This window comes from Schistocerca americana, chromosome 2, assembly GCF_021461395.2.
Source record: "Schistocerca americana isolate TAMUIC-IGC-003095 chromosome 2, iqSchAmer2.1, whole genome shotgun sequence".
NCBI classification, from domain to species: Eukaryota; Metazoa; Arthropoda; class Insecta; order Orthoptera; family Acrididae; genus Schistocerca; species Schistocerca americana.
The window spans coordinates 712,519,442-712,544,636 of NC_060120.1; the positions used below are offsets into that span (position 1 = coordinate 712,519,442).

At 40.8% G+C, this 25,195-nt stretch overlaps 1 protein-coding gene across 1 annotated transcript in view; it reads left to right on the forward strand.

The window, feature by feature from the left end:
- LOC124594369 (glyceraldehyde-3-phosphate dehydrogenase 2-like) overlaps window positions 1–25,195 on the forward strand; it is a 112,575-nt gene that overhangs the window by 82,343 nt on the left and 5,037 nt on the right. Inside the window, exon 5 of the mRNA XM_047132737.1 lies at window positions 6,847–7,007. Coding sequence (XP_046988693.1) covers window positions 6,847–7,007 — 161 coding nt within the window. The remainder of the gene's footprint in view (window positions 1–6,846; window positions 7,008–25,195) is intronic.

The following is a 25,195-nucleotide window of genomic DNA, read 5'->3' on the forward strand; positions in this document are numbered from 1 at the left end:
GTTGGTGTAATGGTTCAGGGATTCCGGACTGGAGTAGATTCGTTTGCCACGAAGACCTAGGCTGTAGGGAAGGGACCGTTTGATGTGGAATGGGTGGCAGCTGTCATAATGGAGGTACTGTTGCTTGTTGGTGGGTTTGATGTGGATGGACGTGTGAAGCTGGCCATTGGACAGATGGAGGTCAATGTCAATGAAAGTGGCATGAGATTTAGAGTAGGACCAGGTGAATCTGATGGAAACAAAGGAGTTGAGGTTGGAGAGGAAATTGTGGAGTTCTTCTTCACTGTGAGTCCAGATCATGAAGATATCATCAATAAATCTGTACCAAACTTTGGGTTTGACATCTTCATGATCTGGACTCACAGTGAAGAAGAACTCCAGAATTTCCTCTCCAACCTCAACTCCTTTGGTTCCATCAGATTCACCTGGTCCTACTCTAAATCCCATGCCACTTTCCTTGACGTTGACCTCCAACTGTCCAATGGCCAGCTTCACACGTCCGTCCACATCAAACCCACCAACAAGCAACAGTACCTCCATTATGACAGCTGCCACCCATTCCACATCAAACGGTCCCTTCCCTACAGCCTAGGTCTTCGTGGCAAACGAATCTGCTCCAGTCCGGAATCCCTAAACCATTACACCAACAACCTGAAAACAGCTTTCGCATCCCGTAACTACCCTCCCAACCTGGTACAGAAGCAAATAACCAGAGCCACTTCCTCATCCCTTCAAACCCAGAACCTCCCACAGAAGAACCCCAAAAGTGCCCCACTTGTGACAGGGTACGTTCCGGGACTGGATCAGACTCTGAATGTGGCTTTCCAGCAGGGATAAGACTTCCTCAAACCCTGCCCTGAAATGGGATCCATCCATCATGAAATCCTCCCCACTCCACCAAGAGTGTCTTTTCGCCATCCACCTAATCTTCGTAACCTCTTAGTTCATCCCTATGAAATCCCCAAACCACCTTCCCTACCCTCTGGCTCCTACCCTTGTAACCGCCCCCCCCGGTGTAAAACCTGTCCCATGCACCCTCCCACCACCACCTACTCCAGTCCTGTAACCCGGAAGGTGTACATGATCAAAGGCAGAGCCACGTGTGAAAGCACCCACGTGATTTACCAACTGACCTGCCTACACTGTGAAGCATTCTATGTTGGAATGACCAGCAACAAACTGTCCATTCGCATGAATGGACACAGGCAGACAGTGTTTGCTGGTAATGAGGATCACCCTGTGGCTAAACATGCCTTGGTGCACAGCCAGCACATCTTGGCACAGTGTTACATCGTCCGGGTTATCTGGATACTTCCCACTAACACCAACCTGTCAGAACTCCGGAGATGGGAACTTGCCCTTCAATATATCCTCTCTTCCTGTTATCCACCAGGCCTCAATCTCCGCTAATTTCAAGTTGCCGCCACTCATACCTCACCTGTCTTTCAACAACATCTTTGCCTCTTTACTTTCACCTCGATTGACATCTCTGCCCAAACTCTTTGCCTTTACAAATGTCTGCTTGTGTCTGTGTATGTGCGGATGGATATGTGTGTGTGTGTGTGTGTGTGTGTGTGTGTGTGTGTGTGTGTGCGAGTGTATACCTGTCCTTTTTTCCCCCTAAGGTAAGCCTTTCCGCTCCCGGGATTGGAATGACTCCTTACCCTCTCCCTTAAAACCCACATCCTTTCATCTTTCCCTCTCCTTCCCTCTTTCCTGACGAAGCAACCAGGGGTTGCGAAAGCTCGAATTTTGTGTGTATGTTTGTGTTTGTTTGTGTGTCTATCGACCTGCCAGCACTTTTGTTTGGTAAGTCTCATCATCTTTGTTTTTAGATATATTTTATGCATCTTTATGCGTTTCTTTGCTTATCCAGCACATCTCACAACCATCAACACCTATTTTGCTCATTTCTGCATCATACCCATTTTGTTTACCTTGTTCCTGCCACAATGGACCCTTACTCCATATTTCTCCTTCAGTTCAGCAAAGTATTTCTTTTCTTATCTAAAACCCAATCCCACATCTTGTTTCTCAAATGCTGCCTAAACAATGGAATCCCCCCCCTCCCCCCAAACGGCCTAACTGTAAAGCTTCCTTTCTCTAGATCCCACCCCTCTGTTTGCAATGACATACACCTTTTCAGATTCTGCGAATCCCTGGCTCTAAAAAACTGGTACTGCAAAAATGCATCTCCATGGCACAGGCATCCCAGAACCATCTCTGCTCCCTGTGCAAGATACGACTACTCTGCAAGCTCTGCTCCATACCTACATCTCTGAAATTGAATCCCTTGCTCTCCAGCACCTGGAGGAGCATTCTAGACACCACCTCCATAAGTAATCCAATCTAATGACATCCTACGGCCGCCTCAGAGCACCACTATCCAGCACGTCATACCCTCAGTGTTCCTCCTCGTCCACCCCTCGTAGCAGCTAAACACTGCCTAGCTGACCTTTCCAACTTGCCACATTCCCCAAAACTCCCTACCAACCCTCCACCAAATCCAAAACATTCCTGTAACACTGTTGTTAACCTTTCCACCAAAACACTCAGCCCCACAGAAGTTTCAGTCCTGTCCAAAGGCTCCGCTTTAGCTCTACACCCAAATTTAACCATAATGGACTTGTAAAAGACCTACTCTCCTCCTGATCCCTGCAATGGATGCACTTCTTTGTCGCTAGTCCCTCCAACTAAAACCACTCTAATTCCAACAATGAACCCTGCCTCTTCTAGTTCATACCACCATCCAACCATGATCCACTCCACTTCCACCTGGTCAGCTTCCAGGAATTCCTTACTGGCAACTTAGCCTCACCATTGTTCCCCATGTCCCTTTCTCAGAACACCAACCTTTCAATAGAAGAAAGAACAGCCATACACAACCTTGAAACAAATCCTAACGTAATCACCTACCTGCGTACAAAGGTTCCATCACTGTTACCATGAATTGCAGTGACTACCTAGCAGAAGGCCTCCAGCACTTACTTGACTCCCCGACCTATAAACTCTGCCAGAGTGATCCCATCCTGGAAATCCAACACAAACTCCAATCCATAGTTAAAGGCTTAGGCCCTTCCCAGAACACCTCACCTGAATGCATTCCCCTCCTCACTCCTATGACGCCTTGCACACCCATCTTCTACATGCTCCACAAAACCCAACAATCCTGGATGCCCCATTGTGTCTGGTTATAGAGTGCCCACTGGAAGAATTTTGGTCCTCATTGACCAATACCTCCAATCAATTGCTCATAATCTAGCCTCCCACGTCAAAGACACAAACCACTTCCTTCACCGACTCTCCACCATCCCCATCCCTTTGCCTCCTGGATCCCTACTCGTCGCTGTTGATGCCTCCTCCCTATACACCAACATCCCTCGTGCCCATGGTGTTACCATTATTGAACACTACCTTTCCCAACGTCCTTCAGACTCCAAACCCACTACCTCATTCCTCATACACCTTACTAACTTTATCCTAACACACAACTACTTCTTATTTGAAGGGAAGGTATGTAAGACCCGAAGCACGGCCATTGGCACCCACATGGCACCCTTCAGTGCCAACCTTTCTATGGGCCATCTAGAGAAGACCTTCCTAGCCTCTCAAAACACCAAACCCCTAGCCTGGTTCAGGTTCATTGATGATATCTCCATGATCTGGACTCAGGGCCAAGACACTCTATCTTCATTCCTTCGCAACCTCAACATCTCTCCCATCCACTTCAAGTGGCCCTCCTCAAACCAGCCTACCACGTTCCTCTCTGATGGCTCCATCTGCACACCTGTCCACATCAAACCCACCAACCACCAACAGTACTTGCATTTTGACAGCTGCCATCCCTTTCACACCAAAAAATCCCTCCCATGTAGCCTGGCTGCTTTGGGATGGCATATCTGCAGTGACAAAAACTCCCTTGCTCAGTATGCTGAGGGTCTCACCAAGGCCTTCACAGACAGGCACTATCCCTCATACTTGGTTCGCAAACAGATCTCCCATGCCATTTCCCCTCACACCCCCAATCCTCCCACCATCCCCAAGAACCAGCCACAAAGGAATGTCCCCTTCATCACCCAGTATCATCCCAGACTGGAACAACCGAATCACATGCTTAGCCAAGATCTTGATTACCTATCATTGTGCCCTGAAATGAGGGTGATCCTAACCAACATACTTCCACCCCTCCTGAAGTGGTGTTCCATCACCCACCCAACCTCCACAACATTCTAGTCCATCCCAATGGAAGACCTAGAGGCAAAACTTGCTCAATCCGCCCACCCAGCACTTCCTATTCCAGTCCTGTCACAGGGGCCGGGCCACCTGTGAAACCAGCCATGTCAATTACCAGCTCTGCTGCAATCGTTGCACAGCTTTTTATATTGGCATGACTACCAATCAGCTGTCCACCAGGACGAATTGGCTGCTGCCAAACTATGGCCAAGAGCGAAGAAGATCAGCCTGTGGGATTGCATGCATCTGAGCATAACACACTTGATTTCAATGGCTGCTTCACTACCTGAGCCAACTGGATTCTTCCCTCCACCACCAGGTTTTCTGAACTGGCTGACAAGAGTTATCCTTACAACACATTCTCCACTCTCATAATTATCCCAGCCTCAACCTGCAGCACTGTCCTCACACCCTCCACCCAACAATATCTGCCCCCTCTGTCCTATCATCTCATCTCCCATGCTTTTTATTTGCAGCCCTCTGCCAATGCAAATGCATCTACTCGTCTTTCCCTCCTTCTCCCCCCCTCCGTGCCTCACAACCTGCTGATGCTGTGCCTGTTGGCAGTCTAGTCTCTACACACTCCACCAGACAGCGTTCATCTCTCTCCCACGCATACGCTATTGTCCCTTCCCCTCCAGATTGCTGTTTGCACCCTACGTGATGTTGCAATCCTGGAGTTGGTGGTCGTGTGTGCGAGAGGTGCGCATGCCTGTGTGTGTGTGTGTGTGTGTGTGTGTGTGTGTGTGTGTGTGTTTTACTGATGGAGGCTGTGACCAAAATTTATATGTAAGTGTCTTTTAATTTTGCCGGTGTTTAACTTGATGTCCCTTCTTTACAGTAAGTATCAATGTCTCTTTTCCTATATTGTTCATAAATAGGTTATTCTGTTTGCAGGCCAGTCTGTCATGTGTGATGTAGGTGATTGCTGTGACTGGCCAAATTTTGTTTCTTGAAGTCTGGTCCCGTTGTACTTATTTCATCTGACTTGCAAGACTGTTCCTGTTGAGGCCCCTATTGATATAGGTCTTCCTACTTCCACGTAAGTGTTAAAAAATATTGTTTAACCATTTATCTCCTATTGGGTGCATTCTTTATCCACTAGTTTTCTCCGTATTCCCTCGTGATTTTTTAAATCACCTGCAGACAATTTGGTATCCACAAAGATAAAATAACTAATGACACTTGATGTGAAGCATATATTAGTTCTTACTCAGCTATGGTGTAAATACTGCTGTATATATTGAGGACCATATTTATATGAACTCTACTATATGAATTATATGAATATACAGAATCATTTTATCACTTGTTGTATCAGCACTACAGTTACATGCCTGTATAGAAGAATGACTGTGAAAGAAATCATTCCTCAGTACTCTGTAGTTGTCTCTGATTATGCCTTCAAATTGTGTTTCTTTGACATACTCAGCATTTCTTTGACATACTCAGCATTTCTTTGACATACTCAGCATTTCTTTGACATACTCAGCATTTCTTTGACATACTCAGCATTTCTTTGACATACTCAGCATTTGTGACTCGTAGTTTCATGCAGTCTTCTTGACATGTCACACACGCTGAGCATCAAGTTAGAGCCTTTTGTTTACTGTCCAACTGGTATTCCCTGCTGTGTACTGGGTTCACTACTGTGTACTGCTCAGATGATATTTATGACACTGGAGGGACTGTCAGCTTCCTGGTGGATTGCCTTGACTGAACATCTGATTCAACGTGGGCTATGTTTAGTAAGGACTTGACCTTGTTCTGACATGTAGGCTCTATCAGCAATCTTGATTTTCTGTTGTTACATTCTTATTTACTGAGTTCAAATAAATTAAAAAATATGGATAACAGGCTGGGACGTTGGTGTCTGGCTGGTTTGGATTTCACATTTAGATAATTCATGCAGTTATCAAACTCAGAGAACGATAAAGCAGTAGCAGAAATATCCAGAACAGTTCTTTCAACACTATCATTGTTGATATCTTGTGTGACTAAATAATAAACATTACATTTAGCTTCTCAATTGAAAGCAGTGAGAAATGATGTCAAAGAATATTTGTTTAGTGCTGTGCTATACTCACTTTATAACGGAAACTGTCGTGGTCCATCAGACAAAAAATTTTGATGTGTCTGTACTGTATTGCAAATCTCTTATCAAATTCCAGTATGGTCAACAGTGAGATTTATAGATTCAATGAAAGTGGAAGTGTTAGACTAAAGATGTACATGTGAGATGAATTGTTAGATTTCTATCGTGGTGAACTTAAAATAAATGTGAGGACTGATTTGGGACAAATTGAGTACTGAAAGTCAGATTCGTTTGTTAAAAGAATTCTCTTGGCCATGTGGAATGTACTTCCAGAATGAATAAGAACATTCACAATCTAAAATATGTGTGAAGAAATGTCTCAACTAAGTTTTCCCTAATCAGTAAACTACTTACTTTCACCTAGCTTCCAAGATCTCCAGACATAGCAACATTATATTCCATACTGTATATTGTCAGCAATACACAAAAAATGAGAAAATTCCCAAAAATTATATGAATAATTTTAATTTTAGTGGGGCTAGTAAATTACACTATGATTTGTTTATTGTTATTTACAGTTATGGCGTGATGGTCGGGGAGCTGGTCAGAATATCATCCCAGCTGCTACTGGAGCAGCCAAAGCTGTCACTAAAGTTATTCCATCATTAGTTGGGTGCCTGACTGGAATGGCTTTCCGTGTCCCTGTACCTGATGTGTCAGTAGTTGATCTCACATGCAGGTATGTTATAAAGAGTAATGTTCAATTTCTGATCAAATCTTTTTACTAATTGAAATTCTAAGCATTGACAAATAGAAATGCATAAACAACTGAAGTCAAAGCTGAAGTCAAAGCTGCAAATGTGCTATTGAAAAGTGAATAATAACCTCTAATTTGGCAAAGATGTTCTTAACAGTGTACTTGGTGTTCACTAGATGATAGTATCATGTAGATGTGTAAACACTGACAAAAACATTGCTTGAGTGCCACACTAGTAACTTGCACAACGGATGCTCAATTTTATCTGATTCCTATGTACTGAAGTCACGAAACTCATTTGGAATTCATTGCAAAGTGTAGGTCAAGTATAGTTAACGCATATTTGGCATGGCAGCAAATCTGTGGATGGTGTCAGAATTTCAAAAATTGTGTGACACTGGTGGTTGAAGCTCCTTGTACAGCTCAACTTGTGACGAACCTGGCCATATATCAGTTTGTAGTTCCTCCGTGGCAGTGATCACAGTGCAAAACTGTAAATATGGGTGGCTGCAGCACTATCTACATCCAGTAATGTGGTCTACACACGTTTGGCTTCACGGGTTGTACTTCATAAACGTCAGACTTCCTCATTGAATTAGTTATGACCAGTCCATGTTTTAATTACCTAGTTAAGGCCCATTTACCAGGTGTGCGCATAATGCACCTTCTAATTATATGACAATAACAGTCTCACTCAGATGAAGAGTACATGTGACACTTTAATATAAAAGTTAATAGCAATCCGTGTTAATTGTCCTACATCACTGTCCATCTTCTGATTCGCAATTACACATCATTGCAATCATTACATTATTACAGTTCAGATTGACGTTGGTTCCACTTGAAATCTAGGCAATGAGTGTCTTTCGTATTCAGGTTCACCAGCATACGTTATTAACAGTTCTAATTCACAGTCTGGTTTCATATTAAGTTAAACACATTATTGCACAAATACATTATGGCTGTTTTGACTAACACTGGGTCAATGTTCAAAATCTTGGAACAGACTTGAGTTCAAAATGGCTTTAGGCCAAGTGTTCATATAACTTTGTAAAAATGGATACTAAAAGTTTCACATTGTTAACTACATAATTTAGATAATTAGAACGATCTCAAATTAATTGAATATTGCAGAAAAATTGGTTTTGGTCTGAGCTTCATAGTGATAAAAGTTTAGACTGTGATAAGCCTTCTTGATGACAAAACTGTAAAAACAGCTAAATAAACAATACCATACACAAAAGTGGTAATTATCTGGAAACTAATCGTGTGCTGACGTTCCTAACATTTTGGAAACTAGCTACATGAATACTTTATGCATCTCTATGAGTTATTTTCCTAACTGTATCAGTAATGTAGTAATTAAATCTGTTTACATGTCAGCAGTGTCTCTGTAATAAGAAATAATTACTGTCAGTTAATTGAACTGAGCTTTATTTATTTATTTATTGTCCTCTGAATCAATACTGTACATGACATGCACATGGTGATGAACATACATACATTTGATGTTGGACATTATGATAATTTACTGGCACGAAGTTATATGCTGAAAGTTTACACAAAAATGAGTTTGCATACCTATTTTCTGAGCATGAACACACAAATTACATAGTCACACTTTGTATTTTAGTGCTGTATTCCTCTCACACATATACACAACAGTACCTGGTTGGATATTCTTTCTGCACTTAATTTGCTTAGTAGCAGATGATATAGATGCAAGATTTTTGTACATACTTGCATTAATGTTTTACTCTTTACAAAATTCTTTGCTACAATTTGTTTCGTGTTTCTTTCCACCCACATGGAGCAGAAATTCACTTGCACTGTAGAAACAATGATCAAGTAGGAATGATTTTAATTTTTTGTTACATACAGTCAGGGACTTACTGATTTTTACTTCTTATGGCAGGCTGTTGTATATTTTAATGTCTTTGTTGAAGGGAGAGTTTTTAAAGGCAGAGGTGCACATTTCTTTAACATGGAGTTCCATTTTCTGCCTAGTACCATAGTCATAGACATTTAAGTTTTTATTAAATTTTGTAATATTACTTTTTACAAATTTGCATAGTTCTAGTATATACAGGCTGCCAAGGGATAGGAAGAAAGGTCTGCAGCTATCTGTTGGCTTTGCCTTATTCATTATTCGTATAGCTCTCTTGAGTGAGGAGAATGTTAGGGCTATGTGTAGAGTCTCCCCAGCATACAATACCATACTGCATTACACTGTGGAATTGTGTACAGTAGGCTGTGTGAGCAGTTTCTAGGCTTGTGCAGTATGTGGGGATGCGTAGGGCATAGCACACTTTGTTTAGCCTACTATTAGTTTTATTAGTGTGTGTGTTTGCCATTTTAGGTTATCCTGGATCCATATGCGTAGAAATCTTGTTTCTGTATTTGGAGATATTTGGGAACTGTGTAATTTCATATCAAGCATAATTTTATTTGTTCTTAGGTGGAAGTTTAAGTAACTGGTTTTCTTTGTGTTAACTATGAGCTTTTTTTCTCAAGCCAATCTCCAAGTTCGTCTGTATTTCCATTTATGGCCTCTTGGAGTTCATGTTCATTTTTGCTTGTAATGAGAATACTGGTATCATCTGCAAAGAGTGTACTGGTGCTGGCATTGACATTTGATGGTAGGTCGTCTATGTAAACAAGGAAGAACAGTGGTCCAAGTATTGAGCCTTGGGGCACACATTGTGTAATATTGCAATATTCAGAGTAGAATGTTTCGATATGTCCTTGATTGTTATGTTTTATTGACACTTTTTGATTCCTATTTGTCAGGTACGAGCTGAACCAGTTTAGTGGGGTGCCTCTGATGCCATTTTTGACTCCAGTTTGTTGAGAAGAATCTTGTGGTCTATGACATCAAATGCCTTGGACAAATCTTGGAAGATCCCAATTGCAGATCTCTCTTCCTTCTGCAGGAAATCTTTATACCAGTTGTTATCCATGGCTTCTTATTGGGTTCTTTTGATGTGGTTCATTTGAGTTTAAGAGGAAAGGCGATATTGAAGTGATATAGAAATTTGTTTAGGAATGACTCCATTTTGTTGTCTTTATCGTCTGCTTCATATACTTTGTTCCATGTTTATGCTGCTAAGGAATCATTGAAGATTTTTGTGTTTTTATTGCTGTAAATTCTTACCTTACTTGTGTATTTGGTGTTGCAGTCTAAGGGGAGAACATTTGTAAGGTTGGCAACAGTGATCACTATAGCCTGTGTCCAGAGGTTCGACTTCCTGGTAGGGACAGTTCACAAATTTCTGGTCAAGTGTGGTTTTGGTGTTGTTTTTGCTCCTTGGGGGGAATGTTACAGTGGGATTCAGACTGAATGAGTAAGTGAGATTCAGTAGGGATTCTTTCACATGTCCTGTAGACTGGAAATCAGCATTGAATCACCACATAAAATTAGTGCCTTTCTGTTTGGGTGAAGTTTGTTTATGAGTATTTCAGGGTTGTTTAGGAAGACACACAGATCACCTGATGGAGAACGATAGATACGTGTTACGATTATATTTGCTTCCAGAATTTCGATTACAGCTGCCTCAAAATCGTTTTCTTTATTTAAGTGGTCAAACTGGTCAAAACTTCTATAGTTTATGGAATTTTTTATAAATATGGCAGCACCTCCACCTTTCTGGCTTTTCCTGCAATAGTGGGAAGCTAATGTGTAACCAGGTATGCTAGCTGAACTAATTTGGTCTGGTTTCAGCCAATGTTCTGTAATGCGAATGACATTTACATATTGTAGGTCTGTTGTGAATAGGATTTCAATTTCTGCAAGCTTGTTTGTTATTGTCTGCACATTTTGGTGGTATATGGAGAAGTTGTATGTATGTGGACACTGACTGCTCTTTTTTATTGCCTCTGTGGAGGTAGGGGGCGTGGCCATAAACAATTTTCTAGATTTAACATCCTACCTCATTGGCGTAACCTGTATGGTTCACACTGGTTTTGTCTTTGGGTGCAAGGATTTTTACAGTTATGTTTTGTCCCTTAAATCTAAGAAGTATTATAGGACCACTTTGTCCTTGTGATATGTGATTTGCGAATTCTCTTCCGCCAAGGTTGTTCAAGTGGAACCCATGTTGTGTGTAGCGTTCTCTGCGAAATTTGCTGGCTTCAATTACGGTGACATTTGCGAATTTTGAACAAAGTTTATAGATTTGTGAGTTTGTGTTTGTTACATCTGTGTTTACACACGACCTGTTTGGAAGGCCGTGTCTAAATGGTCCGTCCACTAGGAACACTTTCTTTGATGAAATGCACGGTAGTTTGTTTCTTAGTGTTTTTAGTAGATTCTGGCTGTTGTTGCAGGTGACGTCATTTGTTCCTGCTGCAATTACAACAATGTCAGAGGTGCATGTTTTTGGAGAGTTTTGTCAATGTTTTTTAGGACAACACTTGCATTTGCTTGGGGATGGACGTTAACCGAATGTGGTCACCTTCATTTAGAAATTTTGATATATTGCAGCCTTGGCTGTCACCCAAGATGATTGCCTTACACTTTTGTTCACTCATTTTTTGTTTTCATGGAATTTTGTACCATTTCCACTTTGTTTTGGGGATCATTGGTGGGTAAACATGAGTTTGTAAGATGTGTTTGTGTCGTTTTCTGAAGTAAGTTTGTCTTACCTGATATTAGAATTGGTTGCTCTTTACTTTTGAGCTGCTGGTGCAACATACATAATTACTGGTGTGATTGATTGAAGCACTAAAATCACATTCCTTATTTCCAATAACAAGCTTGTTATTTCCGGTATTCCCGGTCACACATGAGTCACACGAACACAGTACACAAGTATTTTGTTGTTCACTTTCCACTGTAGCCATTTTCTTCTTTATTTCTTCATGTTCTGAGCATGCTGCAGCCAGTTCTTCCCTTAAAGCATCGTTTTTCCCTTCCTGGGACGCCAACATAATCTCAAGATTGCTCACTGTTATGTACTCAGCAGACAGTTTCGCCTTCAGTATTTTGAGTTTGTTCAAGAGATCCTTGTGTTCAGAGTGTATTGCAGCTAGTTCTTTTTTTTTTTATGTTTAATTTCCACTTCTTGAAGGGTTATGGAGACTTTTAAATTGTTTTCCGCTAAACATTCGCACATGTACGGCATTGCCACTGTCTCCATCGGTTCTGAATCTCAGATATTAATTTTGACGCGCTTATCGTGATACCAACACAATTCCGTGCACAGAATGCTTCTTGTACCTCTTTCTAGCATATGTTGCATATGGAACGGTCACATAGTAACAAAACCAGGAGACAATCTTTTTCACTACCCTTCCATGGTGCCATGACACCCAAAGAGTTAGCAAAACTAGTTATTTGAAATGGTTCAAACTAATTAGGAGATTAGATTAGACGTTTCGGATTGGGAGATTATAGGAGATTATATTCATATCATTAATTAGGAGATTATTTTGACTAATGTAATTTAGCAAAGTTAGGCCTGATCTTATACTCAGAATTACAGACTGACATCTTTTATGGCACATCTCTCACTAATGCTAATGATAATTACGAAAAAACTCATTTAAGGAGGCAAATAACAAAACAGAATTGAAATGGGTCACAGCTTGCTCTGCTGCAAGCTTCAGATATTGTCACCATTGAAGACATTTTGTAGGAAAACTGCCAAGTGACACCATATGAAATTGCAGTAACTACACTCCTGGAAATTGAAATAAGAACACCGTGAATTCATTGTCCCAGGAAGGGGAAACTTTATTGACACATTCCTGGGGTCAGATACATCACATGATCACACTGACAGAACCACAGGCACATAGACACAGGCAACAGAGCATGCACAATGTCGGCACTAGTACTGTGTATATCCACCTTTCGCAGCAATGCAGGCTGCTAATCTCCCATGGAGACGATCGTAGAGATGCTGGATGTAGTCCTGTGGAACGGCTTGCCATGCCATTTCCACCTGGCGCCTCAGTTGGACCAGCTTTCGTGCTGGACGTGCAGACCGCGTGAGACGACGCTTCATCCAGTCCCAAACATGCTCAGTGGGGGACAGATCCGGAGATCTTGCTAGCCAGGGTAGTTGACTTACACCTTCTAGAGCACGTTGGGTGGCACGGGATACATGCGGACGTGCATTGTCCTGTTGGAACAGCAAGTTCCCTTGCCGGTCTAGGAATGGTAGAACGATGGGTTCGATGACGGTTTGGATGTACCGTGCACTATTCAGTGTCCCCTCGACGATCACCAGTGGTGTACGGCCAGTGTAGGAGATCGCTCCCCACACCATGATGCCGGGTGTTGGCCCTGTGTGCCTCGGTCGTATGCAGTCCTGATTGTGGTGCTCACCTGCACGGCGCCAAACACGCATACGACCATCATCGGCACCAAGGCAGAAGCGACTCTCATCGCTGAAGACGACACGTCTCCATTCATCCCTCCATTCACGCCTGTCGCGACACCACTGGAGGCGGGCTGCACGATGTTGGGGCGTGAGCGGAAGACGGCCTAACGGTGTGCGGGACCGTAGCCCAGCTTCATGGAGACGGTTGCGAATGGTCCTCGCCGATACCCCAGGAGCAACAGTCTCCCTAATTTGGTGGGAAGTGGCGGTGCGGTCCCCTACGGCACTGCGTAGGATCCTACGGTCTTGGCGTGCATCCGTGCGTCGCTGCGGTCCGGTCCCAGGTCGACGGGCACGTGCACCTTCCGCCGACCACTGGCGACAACATCGATGTACTGTGGAGACCTCACGCCCCACGTGTTGAGCAATTCGGCGGTACGTCCACCCGGCCTCCCGCATGCCCACTATACGCCCTCGCTCAAAGTCCGTCAACTGCACATATGGTTCACGTCCACGCTGTCGCGGCATGCTACCAGTGTTAAAGACTGCGATGGAGCTCCGTATGCCACGGCAAACTGGCTGACACTGACGGCGGCGGTGCACAAATACTGCGCAGCTAGCGCCATTTGACGGCCAACACTGCGGTTCCTGGTGTGTCCGCTGTGCCGTGCGTGTGATCATTGCTTGTACAGCCCTCTCGCAGTGTCCGGAGCAAGTATGGTGGGTCTGACACACCGGTGTCAATGTGTTCTTTTTTCCATTTCCAGGAGTGTATGAACACTACTCATGATCTTCTCCACAAGTCATGTCACTATAGAAATACTTGGGTCAACTTCCGTCAACCAGAAATGAAAAGTGTTACAAAGGAGTGGTGTGTTTCATCATTATCCTAACCAAAGAAGTTCTGAACCCAACCATCATCAGAGGATGAATTGGACATTATCTTTTAAAAACTATACACTACCAGTCATAATAAGACTTCATAGATAATTACCACTGGCCTGCAAGCAAATCAAAATGTGTGTTGTTGGCTGCAGATTGTTTTTACAACATAACAATACATGGTTCTGTATAATCCATCTGTTACTTGCAGCAGTAACAGATGTTACACTCACAAAATCTTCCTGCATGCGATTCCCATAATTAACTTAAGTTCACATAGGCTGGCTACTCATGTCTGTATAACTTTGTCTAGACTCAAAGTTCGACCTTAATAAATGCATATTTTTGTTGGCAGCAGTGAGCACTTCCCCTTCTGTGTCATCTAATCTCTGTTTTTGATATAAGTTCCTGCTTCACTAAATATTTTGGAGCTTTCTGCTTATGGTTTCAGTCAGCTCTTTGCTCCTAGAATAATTTGGGGGGCAACAGTTTTCGTAGAGGGCAGTAAGTTCAGGAACTTGGTTATGAAGACTTTGACAATCTACTGTTAAAATTCTGACAGTCAAACTGTGTGTACTTTTTATGCTCTCTGATTTCACCTCTTGTGTATCAACTGGTGAGCATTCATCAGAGGACCTCAAACTACCACCTTGCTGGGAGGGGGGTCGGGGGAGGAGAAACCTGTGTGCTCCCCAAGTACTATGCTACGTGAGTAGCTGCTTCCTTTGTGGAGTGCATTGCTGACCTACCAAGGGGAGTCCTACAACCCTCCACCTCATAACAGAGGTTTAGAAATCTGCAGCCATGACTGTCACAGAATCAACGGAGCCTCTGGTTGATATCGTCCACTTGGCTCCAAACCGAAGGATCCCGATCAGCTCTAGGTAAAATGCTGCTAATTGTGAGCTCTGTTTGCACCGCACAAGTGAAGCCAGCTGTCTACCCCACTTAACGCCAGCTGCCCATAGGAACTGAGGATGGTCTCAGAAACCAAGCAACTGGTGTCATTGGTGCTGACATGAACAACTACTTGCAGCCTATTTCCTTCTGAAACTCTTCTTAAAAACATTCTCTTTAAAACACATGCTGCTAAAACAGTTTTTATACAACCCCTTTTTTTTTTTTTTAATTAAAAGTGTGATCTTAAACTCAACTAGACTGAATACTTTGTGGATATGTGACTAAGTGTGTGACCTAACATCTGTGTGCACCAAAAATCCATGGAAGATTACCTTCTTTCAATTACAGCAATTTTCTAATCAAAGCGAAAAATTATAATAAAAGTATATATTTGTGGTGACAACAGTCTAAACCAAATAATGGCTTTAAACACAGCTGGTTTGAATCTTATTTAACAAATAGAAGGCAAAAGGTTGTGCTGAATAATTCAAACAATATTTGAAGGGTAGAAAATTTAAAGACTGGGGAGAAATCCCAAAACAAGTCCCACAGGGTTCATTTTAGGATACACTCATATACCGTGTATATGTGAATAACCTTCCACTTAACATTCAGTGAGCAGAATTTGCGCTTTGCGGGTGGTACTAGTGCTATCCCATTAGAGAGAAATTAACAGAAGAGGTGGTTAATTATATTTTCCAAAGAATTATAAAGTGGTTCTAAGAAAATGGACCTTCTCTAAATTTTGGAGAAGAAACCATACATTATATTTTATTCTGTAAAGCAAATAGTCATATCAACAATTGATGTAGCACTTGAGCAGGAATGATTAAATAGGCTAGAATGCTTCAAATTTTTGGGTTTACATATTAATGAAAACCTGAAATGGAAGAAGTGTATTACTGAGCTTCTCAAACAACTGAGTCTAGCTAAATTTGTTCTTTGTATAATTGCTAATTTTGGAAAATAGAAAATCAACCTCCTGGCATTTTGTATATTTCCATGCAATTATATATTTTATTGAATAATTATCTGAGGTAAGTCATTGCTCATGATGAAAGTATGGATTGCACGAAATAAAGTAGTAAGAATAATATTTGGTGCTCACCAACGGACATTGTATTGTTACCTCTGCAAGGAGTTAGGCATAATGATAATTTTCTCATTAATGTAAATGTTGATCATGTATACATATACTGTAAACTGACTTGTTCCACACCATTTCAAATAAAAGAAGCATTCAAATGATCTATGGAACATGTAACCAAACAACCTACAAAAGTTCTGAAGTTTGCATGTTTGTTTGCTTTATAATTTTTATGAATTTTTCTTTAATTCTTTTAACTCCTCTGATCATCTGTCGGACTATGTCTGACATTACAATTTTACTCTACAGCTCCGATGTCGAACAGTATCCAACACGTTTCCATTGTTCCTTCCATCTGTTTCGTTGGTGGAATTCGCTAGGCATATGGCAGCACTTGGCACGAAGACCTGATAACTCCAAATGTTTTACATTCACATGTTTCTTGACTGATAATGGCTGCTAGAAAATGTGGTGGTGTTATTGCCGGGCAGCTTCTCGTAGACATTGAGGATGGAGGTGAATTTAGTGATGAGAGTGATTGGGAAGAAACTTCCACCATGTGCAGTGATATAAGTTATAGTCGATCAGAATCTACTTTGGAGGGAAAAGTGATACCTGGACAGTTTATTATAATGGCGACAGTGATCTCCTGAAGTTTTCTTTCTTTGTCATGCAACAGAGTAATGAGTTTTAACCATCCCTCATGGCGTTCGACCAAAATCTGAACTTATATTTCCAGCTCTTATTCATTGATGATCTTATTAGTGAAACTGTAAATGCTGCAAATATACATGCTAAAGGAAATATACAGAAAGTCGCTCCACTTACTGAATATGAATTATGTGAGATGAAAATTGTGGTTTTCATTCCATGACGAGAGTTCAGGGACAATATTGAGTACATTCTTTGGTCCTCAGATCCAACTGATCACTGGTTATAAGAAGAAAGAACAGTTCAGTTCCTGAAACCCACTGTTATTTTAGAATACATGAAGTTTATGGGAGGTGTGGACAGGGAAGATCACCACTGTTATTGCTATGACTTTACAAGGCAGTCACACAGGTTGTGGAAAAATATGATTCTTCTGGTTGATAGAAACTGCAGTGGTGAAAAGTTATATTGTTCACTCAATAGACAAAAATGAACGTGGAGAACAACTGGAAACTGATTTTCTACGGAAGAAATCTAATCATCCAACCAGGTGAGAAATACAAATTAAAGAAAGGAAAGCAAAAAAGGATGAAGATCTCTGTTGTCTGACACAGGGGAGAGAGTAAATAGGAAGATGCATTTTATAATGGAATAGAAAAAAGTCAGCAAAGGATTACATGTTTTGCAGCAAATACAAGGAGAAAGAAGAGAAACAATTTTGTACTGTGAAACATGCAAGAGCACACCAGGACTTAATCTGGGAGAATGTTGTAAGAAATATCACAAAGAAAAAAATTATGAACAACCATAAACAAAAAGAAAATAAACTTGTCAAGTGACCTCACATTGCCGTTTTTCAAAGGATTAGGTTTGTTCAAAAATTCCGAATCATTTGTAATTTCGTGCCAATGGTGTGTTGGAGTGAAATGTGGTTGGCACCCCTGCAAAAGCCTGTGATTAATGTGTAACTGCCAAAAGTTTCACTGTTGTGTGTCTGTTAGTTATTGTCCAGTACTGTATTGAGTAGAATGCTGTGTTGCACAGTTTGTGAATTTTGAGATGGCACAGTGTCTGCATTATATTTTTCATGACACTCGAGAGAACTTGCACAAGAAACACCAAATGACACAGGAATGCTGTGGTTATGAGTGCTTGAGCCATACTCGGTGCTAAGAGTGGTTCACACAGTTTAAAAATGGCTGGACGGAAGTTAAAGATTACCCTCTTTCAGGACACCTTCGATGTCTACCGATGACACTCACGTCAGGAACGACAACAAAATTGTGTATGCCAATCAAAGACAGGCTTTCAGAGAGATTGCAGAAGAATGTAACATTTCAGTTGGACCATGTAATGAAATCCTGGCACAGCATCTTGGAATGCACCATGTGCTGCCAAGATCGAATTGAAGGCTCATGAATCAAGACTAGAAAGACTTTCACCTCATGATCTGTGAAGAGCTTTTGTATAGTGCAAATAAGAATGGGATGGTCCTTAGGAGAATCATAACTGGTGATGAGATGTGGATCTGGGGTTATGCTGTTGAGACCCAGGTCTGCTCTTCTCAGTTGGTCGGGAAAGGTTCTGCAAGACCAAAAAAAGTTGGTCAGGTCAAGTGTCAAAGCCATGCTGATAGTTTTCTTTGCCTTTCAAAGATTAGTTCATCATGAATTTATGCCACAAGCACAAACTGTTAATTGATGGTACTATTGGGACATGTTGCAATGCATGTGAGAAAATGTTAGGAGAAAACAGTCTGAAATGTGATGAGACAATTCATGGCTCTTGCATCGTGATAATACACCCACACATTTATCCCTGTTGGTTCGTGATTGTGTTGTTATGGTACTCAGTCCAAGGACTGATTTGATGCAGCTCTCATTGCTACTCTGTCTTCATCTCCGAGTAATTACTGCAGCATACAGTCTCTCTCTACAATTTTTACCTCCCATGTTTCCCTCCAGTACTAAATTGGTGATCCCTTGATGCCTCAGAATGTGTCCTACCAACTGATCCCTTCTTCTAGGCAGTTTGTACCACAAATTTCTCCTCCCTTGAATTCTGTTCAGTACTTCCTCATTAGTTAGATGGTCTACCCATCTAATCTTCTGTAGCATTGCATTTCAAAATCTCCTAGTCTCTTCTTTTCTTAACTGCTTATTGCCCATGTTTCACTTCCATACAAATACTTTCTGAAAGGACTTCCTGGCACTAAATACACTCAATGTTAACAAATTTCTCTGCTTCAGTAATGATTTTCTTGTCATTGCCAGTGTACATTTTATATCCTCCCTCCTTCGGCCACCAGTTTTTTTGCTGCCCAAATAGCAAAACTCATCTACTACTATAATTGTCTCAGTTCCTAACCTAATTCCCACAGCATGACCTGATTTAATTTGTCTACATTCCATTATACTCATTTTTCTTTTGTTAATGTTTCTTATATCCTCCTTTCATGACACTGTCCTTTCCATTCAGCTGCTCATCCAAGTCCTTTGCTGTCTCCGATAGAATTACAGTTTCATTGACAAACCTCAAAGTTTTTATTTCTTATCCCTGAACTTTAATTCCTGCTCCAAATTTTTATTTTGTTTCCTTTACTGCTTGCTTAATATACAGATTGAATAACATCAGGGATAGGCTACAACCCTGTCCCACTCCCTTCTCAACCACTGCTTCTATCTCGTGCCCCTCGACTCTTATAACTTCCATCTGGTTTCTGTACAAATCGTAAACAGCCTTCCACACACTGTATTTTACCCCTGCCACCTTTACAATTTGAAAGAGTATTCCAGTCAACATTGTTGCGAACGTTAGGTGTTTTCTTTGATTTAACGAAGGCTTTTGACTGTGTTGACCACAAAATATTACTGCAGAAGTTGGAACATTATGGAGTAAGGGGAGTAGCTTACAATTGGTTCACCTCCTACTTTAAGAACAGAAAGCAGAAGGTAATCCTCCGCAATATTGATAGTGGTAATGATGTTCAGTCCCAATGGGGCACTGTTAAATGGGGCATTCCCCAAGGGTCGGTGCTGGGGCCACTGCTGTTTCTTATTTATGTAAATGATATGCCTTCTAGTATTACAGGTGATTCAAAAATATTTCTGTTTGCTGATGACACCACCTTGGTAGTGAAGGATCTTGTGTGTAATATTGAAACATTATCAAATAATGTAGTTCATGATATAAGTTTGTGGCTTGTGGAAAATAATTTGTTGCTAAATCACAGTAAGACTCAGTTTTTACAGTTTCTAACCCACAATTCAACAAGAACTGACATTTTAATCAGACAGAATGGGCATGTTATAAGCGAGACGGAACAGTTCAAGTTCCTAGGCGTACGGATAGATAGTAAGCTGTTGTGGAAAGCCCATGTTCAGGATCTTGTTCAGAAACTAAATGCCGCTTTATTTACCATTAGAACAGTATCTGAAATAAGTGACATTTCAACACGAAAAGTAGTATACTTCGCATATTTTCATACGGTTATGTCATATGGTATTAATTTTTGGGGTAATTCTTCTGATTCAAAAAGGGTATTTTTGGCTCAAAAACGGGCTGTTCGAGCTATGTATGGTGTAAGTTCGAAAACTTCTTGTCGACCCCTATTCAATAGTCTGGGAATTTTGACATTGCCCTCACAGTATGTATTTTCTTTAATGTCGTTTGTTGTTAGCAATATTAGCTTATTCCCAAGAGTTAGCAGCTTTCACTCAGTTAATACTAGGCAGAAATCAAATCTGCATGTGGAATGCACTTCCTTGACTCTTGTGCAGAAAGGAGTGCAGTTTTCTGCTGCATCCATTTTCAATAAGCTACCACAAGAACTCAAAAATCTTAGCAGTAGCCCAAACACTTTTAAGTCTAAACTGAAGAGTTTCCTCATGGCTCACTCCTTCTATTCTGTCGAGGAGCTCCTGGAAGAGCTAAAAAATTAAGCAAATTCCAGTGTTACATTCTTGATTTTCTTTATTTAAACTAACGACTTGTCGCCTGAATATGTTTCTTATATTTCATTTTATCTGTTTCTACAATCGTGTTATAATTTCATGTATTGACTCGTTCCATGACCATGGAGACATTCTCCTAAATGTGGTCCCACGGAACAATAAATAAATAAAAAAAATAAAAATAAAAATCTTTCTCTAAGTCTACAAATGCTATAAATGTAGGTTTGCCTTTCCTTAAATTTTCTTTTAAGATAGGCTGTACAGTTAGTATTGGAATGCATGTCCCTACATTTCTCTGTAATCCAAACTGACCTTCCCCAAGGTTGGCTTCTACCAGTTTTTTTTCATTTATCTGCAACGAATTCATGTTAGTATTATGCAAATATGACTTAACAGCTTGGTAATTTTCACACAGGTCAGCACCTGCTTTCTGTGGAATTGGAATTATTACATTCTTCTTGACGTCTGAGGGTATTTCGCCTGTCAAATACATCTTGCTCACCAGATGGAAGAGTTTTGTCATGGCTACCAATATTTCTGGTGGAATATCCAGCCCTGAGGCCTTGTTTCAACTTATGTCTTTCAGTGCTTTGTCAAATTCTTCACACAGTATCATATCTCCCTCATCATCATCGTCATCATCATCGATGTCCTCTTCCATTTCCATAATATTGCCTTGAAATACATATCCCTTCTATAGACCCACAGTATACCATTTCCATGTTTCTGCTTTCCCTTCGTTGCCTAGGACTAGTTTTCCATATGAGCTCTTCATACTCACGCAGGTGGTTCTCTTTTCTCCAAAGGCCTAATTTTCCTGTAGGTAGCATCTAGCTTACCCCTAGCGATACATACTTCTGCATTCTTACATTTGTCTTCTAGCCATTCCTACTTAGCCATTTTGCACTTCCTTTTGATTTCATTTTTTAGTTGCTTGTATTCCCTTTCTCCTGCTTCATTTTTTACATTTTTATATTTTCTCCTTTCATTGATCAAATTCAATATCTCTTCTCTTTCCCGAGTATTTATACTAGCCTTTGTCTTTTTACCTACTTGATCATCTGCTGCCTTCACTATTTCATCTCTCAAGCTACCCATTCTTCTTCTACTGTTTTCCTTTCCACTGTTCTTGTCAATCGCTCCTGATGATCCGTGTGAAACTCTCTACAACACTCTGCTCTTTCAGTTTATCCAGGTTCCATTTCCTTAAATTCCTGCTTTTTTGCAGTTACTTCAATTTTTATCTGCAGTCCATAACCAATAAATTATGGTCAGAGTCCACATCGGCCCCTGGAAATGTCTTACAATTTAAAACATGGTTCCGAAATCTGTCTTACAATTATATAATGAATATGAAACAATCCAGTGTCTCCACATCTCTTCAACATATACAACCTTCTATCATGATTTTTAAACCAAGTGTTAGCTATGATTAAATTATGTTCTGTGCAGAATTCTACCAGGTGGCTTTCTCTTTCATTCCTTTCCCCCATTCTATATTAGCCTACCATTTTTCCTTTCTCCCTTTTCCTACTATCGAGTTCCAGTCCCCCATGGATATTAAGCTCTCTTAACTATCTGAATAATTTCTTGTATCTTATCATATATTTCCTCTATCCCCTCCTCATCTGTGAAGCTGGTTCGCATATAAACTTGTACTACTATGTTGACTGTGGGATTCACATCTATCTTGGCTACAACAATGTGTTAACTATGCTGTACACAGTAGCTTATCCGCATTCCTATTTTCTTATTTATTATTAAACCTATTCGTGCATTACCCCTATTTGCTTTTGTATTTATAATCCTGTATTCACCTAACCAGAAGTCCTGTTCTCCTGCCACTAAACTTCACTGATTCCCAGTATATCTAACTTTAACCTATCCATTTCTCTTTTTAAATTTTTTCTAGCCTACCTGCCTAACTAATGGATCTGAAATTCCATGCTTCAATCCATAGAACGCCAGTGTTGCTTCTCCTCATGACATCTTGAGCAGTCCCCACCCGGAGAACCAAATAGGGGATTATTTTACCCAAGAGGGCACCATCATCATTTAACCATACAGTAGAGCTGCATGCCTCCGGGAAAAATTATGGCTGTGGTTTCCCCTTACTTTTAGCTGTTCACAGTACAAGCACAGCAAGGCCGTTTTCGTTGATGTTACAAGACCAGATCAGTCAACCATTTTGTGAGTATTGCACAAGAAAGAAATCACTGTGCTGCCTCGTCAATACTCTCCAGGCGTTGCCCTTGTGGACTTAATTTCTAAAGTTTAAAACCTCACTGAAAGGACAAAGATTTGCAACAGTAGACAAGATGTAAGAAAATTCACAAAGTGTGCTTTGTGGAATCCAGCAAGCGATGAACCAAGACTGCTTCTGGAAGTGGAAACAGCATTGGGAGTGGTGTATTCATTGTGGAGAAGGGTATTTCAAAGGAGACCATGCACAATAAGTAAAAGGTAAATGGATAGAAACTTTATGGACAAAGTTCCGAAATGTTTTGAGCAGACCTTGTATAAGTGATACCTACATTTTGAATAATAAATCTCAAGTCTAGATTATTAATTTTCAAAATTTCATACATTAGTTTGTTTTTCATTTCAAATATAACAGGACGCATTGTACAAAGATGTAGATTAAACAGTTATTTCAAAGTTTATATCTCTAATTGCTTTTTATGTTTCAAAGTGATCAGTGAGATGACAAACCTTATTGCAATATGTTATACATACTGACTGTGCATGTCAGTAACCAAAAGGAAATGTTTCTGTTAATCGCAATCCATTCTACGTAAACTGTTAGTTTTAGGTGACGAGCTGTATCACGTCTCACACACATGTACACTCGTATTGGCCTGATCACCATCCCCCACAGACGCATTGAAGCTGTAGGCAGTTATGCATTATTTATTTTCACCTGAGATTGGTGGTAATTTAACAAAAGCTTCATCAGAATAGTCTTTTACTTACTCAGTGTAATTTTATTCAATACTGAACTGATCACAGAATATCTCAAGTTCTCATAAACAACAACAATACCATATATAGGAGACATTGAATCACAGGTAGGCATAATGAAAAGACTGTTACACAGTTTGGCTTTCACTCAAAAGGCCTTCTGAAGTAGAAAACAGAAGGCACAAATTTCTAAACATGACCACAGTCTCTGGCCACTGACGCCTCAGCAGACAGAGACAGTGGTCATGTGAGGTTCGTGCTTGTGTGAATGTGTGTGTTTAAGACTACAGAAGGCCTCTTGGCTGAAAGCTAAAATGTATAATAGCCTTCTTGTTGTGTCTATCTGCAACTCATCGTGACTTCAACATGGCGTCCGGTACAGTTGTTTATAGTGAGAAAGTGAACAAAAGTTATAGTTGTGTGGTGAAAAATGGAACATACATAAATTATAACAGTGAAATAGTGAAGCTAAATGAACGTGTATCAAGCCTGCAATTAATTGTAGATGTACTAAGGCGGGACATTGCGCATTTAGAAAATGAAAATGCCGAACTGAAAAAGGCGCGTAATATCCCGATCGCCAAAGCAAGTAAAACACGGAACTGGGAGCACAGGACTAGCATGATCACGGAAGAAAGAAGCGAAAAGGTGATAAATACAACGAATGGAACGAACCGCGGCAATAAAAGCAGTTTGTGTCCTACCTACAATAAACGAGTGCTCTGAAGTGGATATAGGCCTAAAGGCAGAAACAACAAGGCAACATATGTTTACTAGGCCAAAAAGGGTTGGTCGTGTGAAATTCAGTGACTGTAGAATTACTGTGGTAACAAAAAACCGTTTTCATGCACTAGATTCAGATATAAATGTGGAATCCACGGAAAACTGTGACGACAACAACACGCCGAATCTATATAGTGACAAGCACATGAGCAGAAACTTCCGCAATAAACGTGAAGACAAACTCAAAGTGAAAATATTCTCTGATAGCCATGGACGTGAGATCGCAAAAATACTACGTTACAGTCATTGTATACAAGCAACTAGTATTGTCAAACCAGGTGCACCCATCCAAGAACTCGTTAGAAACATAGAAACTGAAAATGATCATCATATTGTCGTCATAGCAGGAGCCAATAATGTATATAAAAACGACCTCCACAGTGCAACACGAAACCTTAAAGCAATACTAAATTCAACAGGAGAGAAATCAGTTTTTGTAGTCGGAATTCCACATAGGCATGACCTTTCGGAATGGTCATGTGTGAACGTGGAAATCATAAAAGCAAACAGGCAATACTCAAAGATTTGCAGGGCCTACCAAAATGCATATTTTATAAGTATGGACTCCTTACAAAGAGACTGTTACACGAGACATGGCATGCACCTTAATAACAGAGGCAAGAAGAT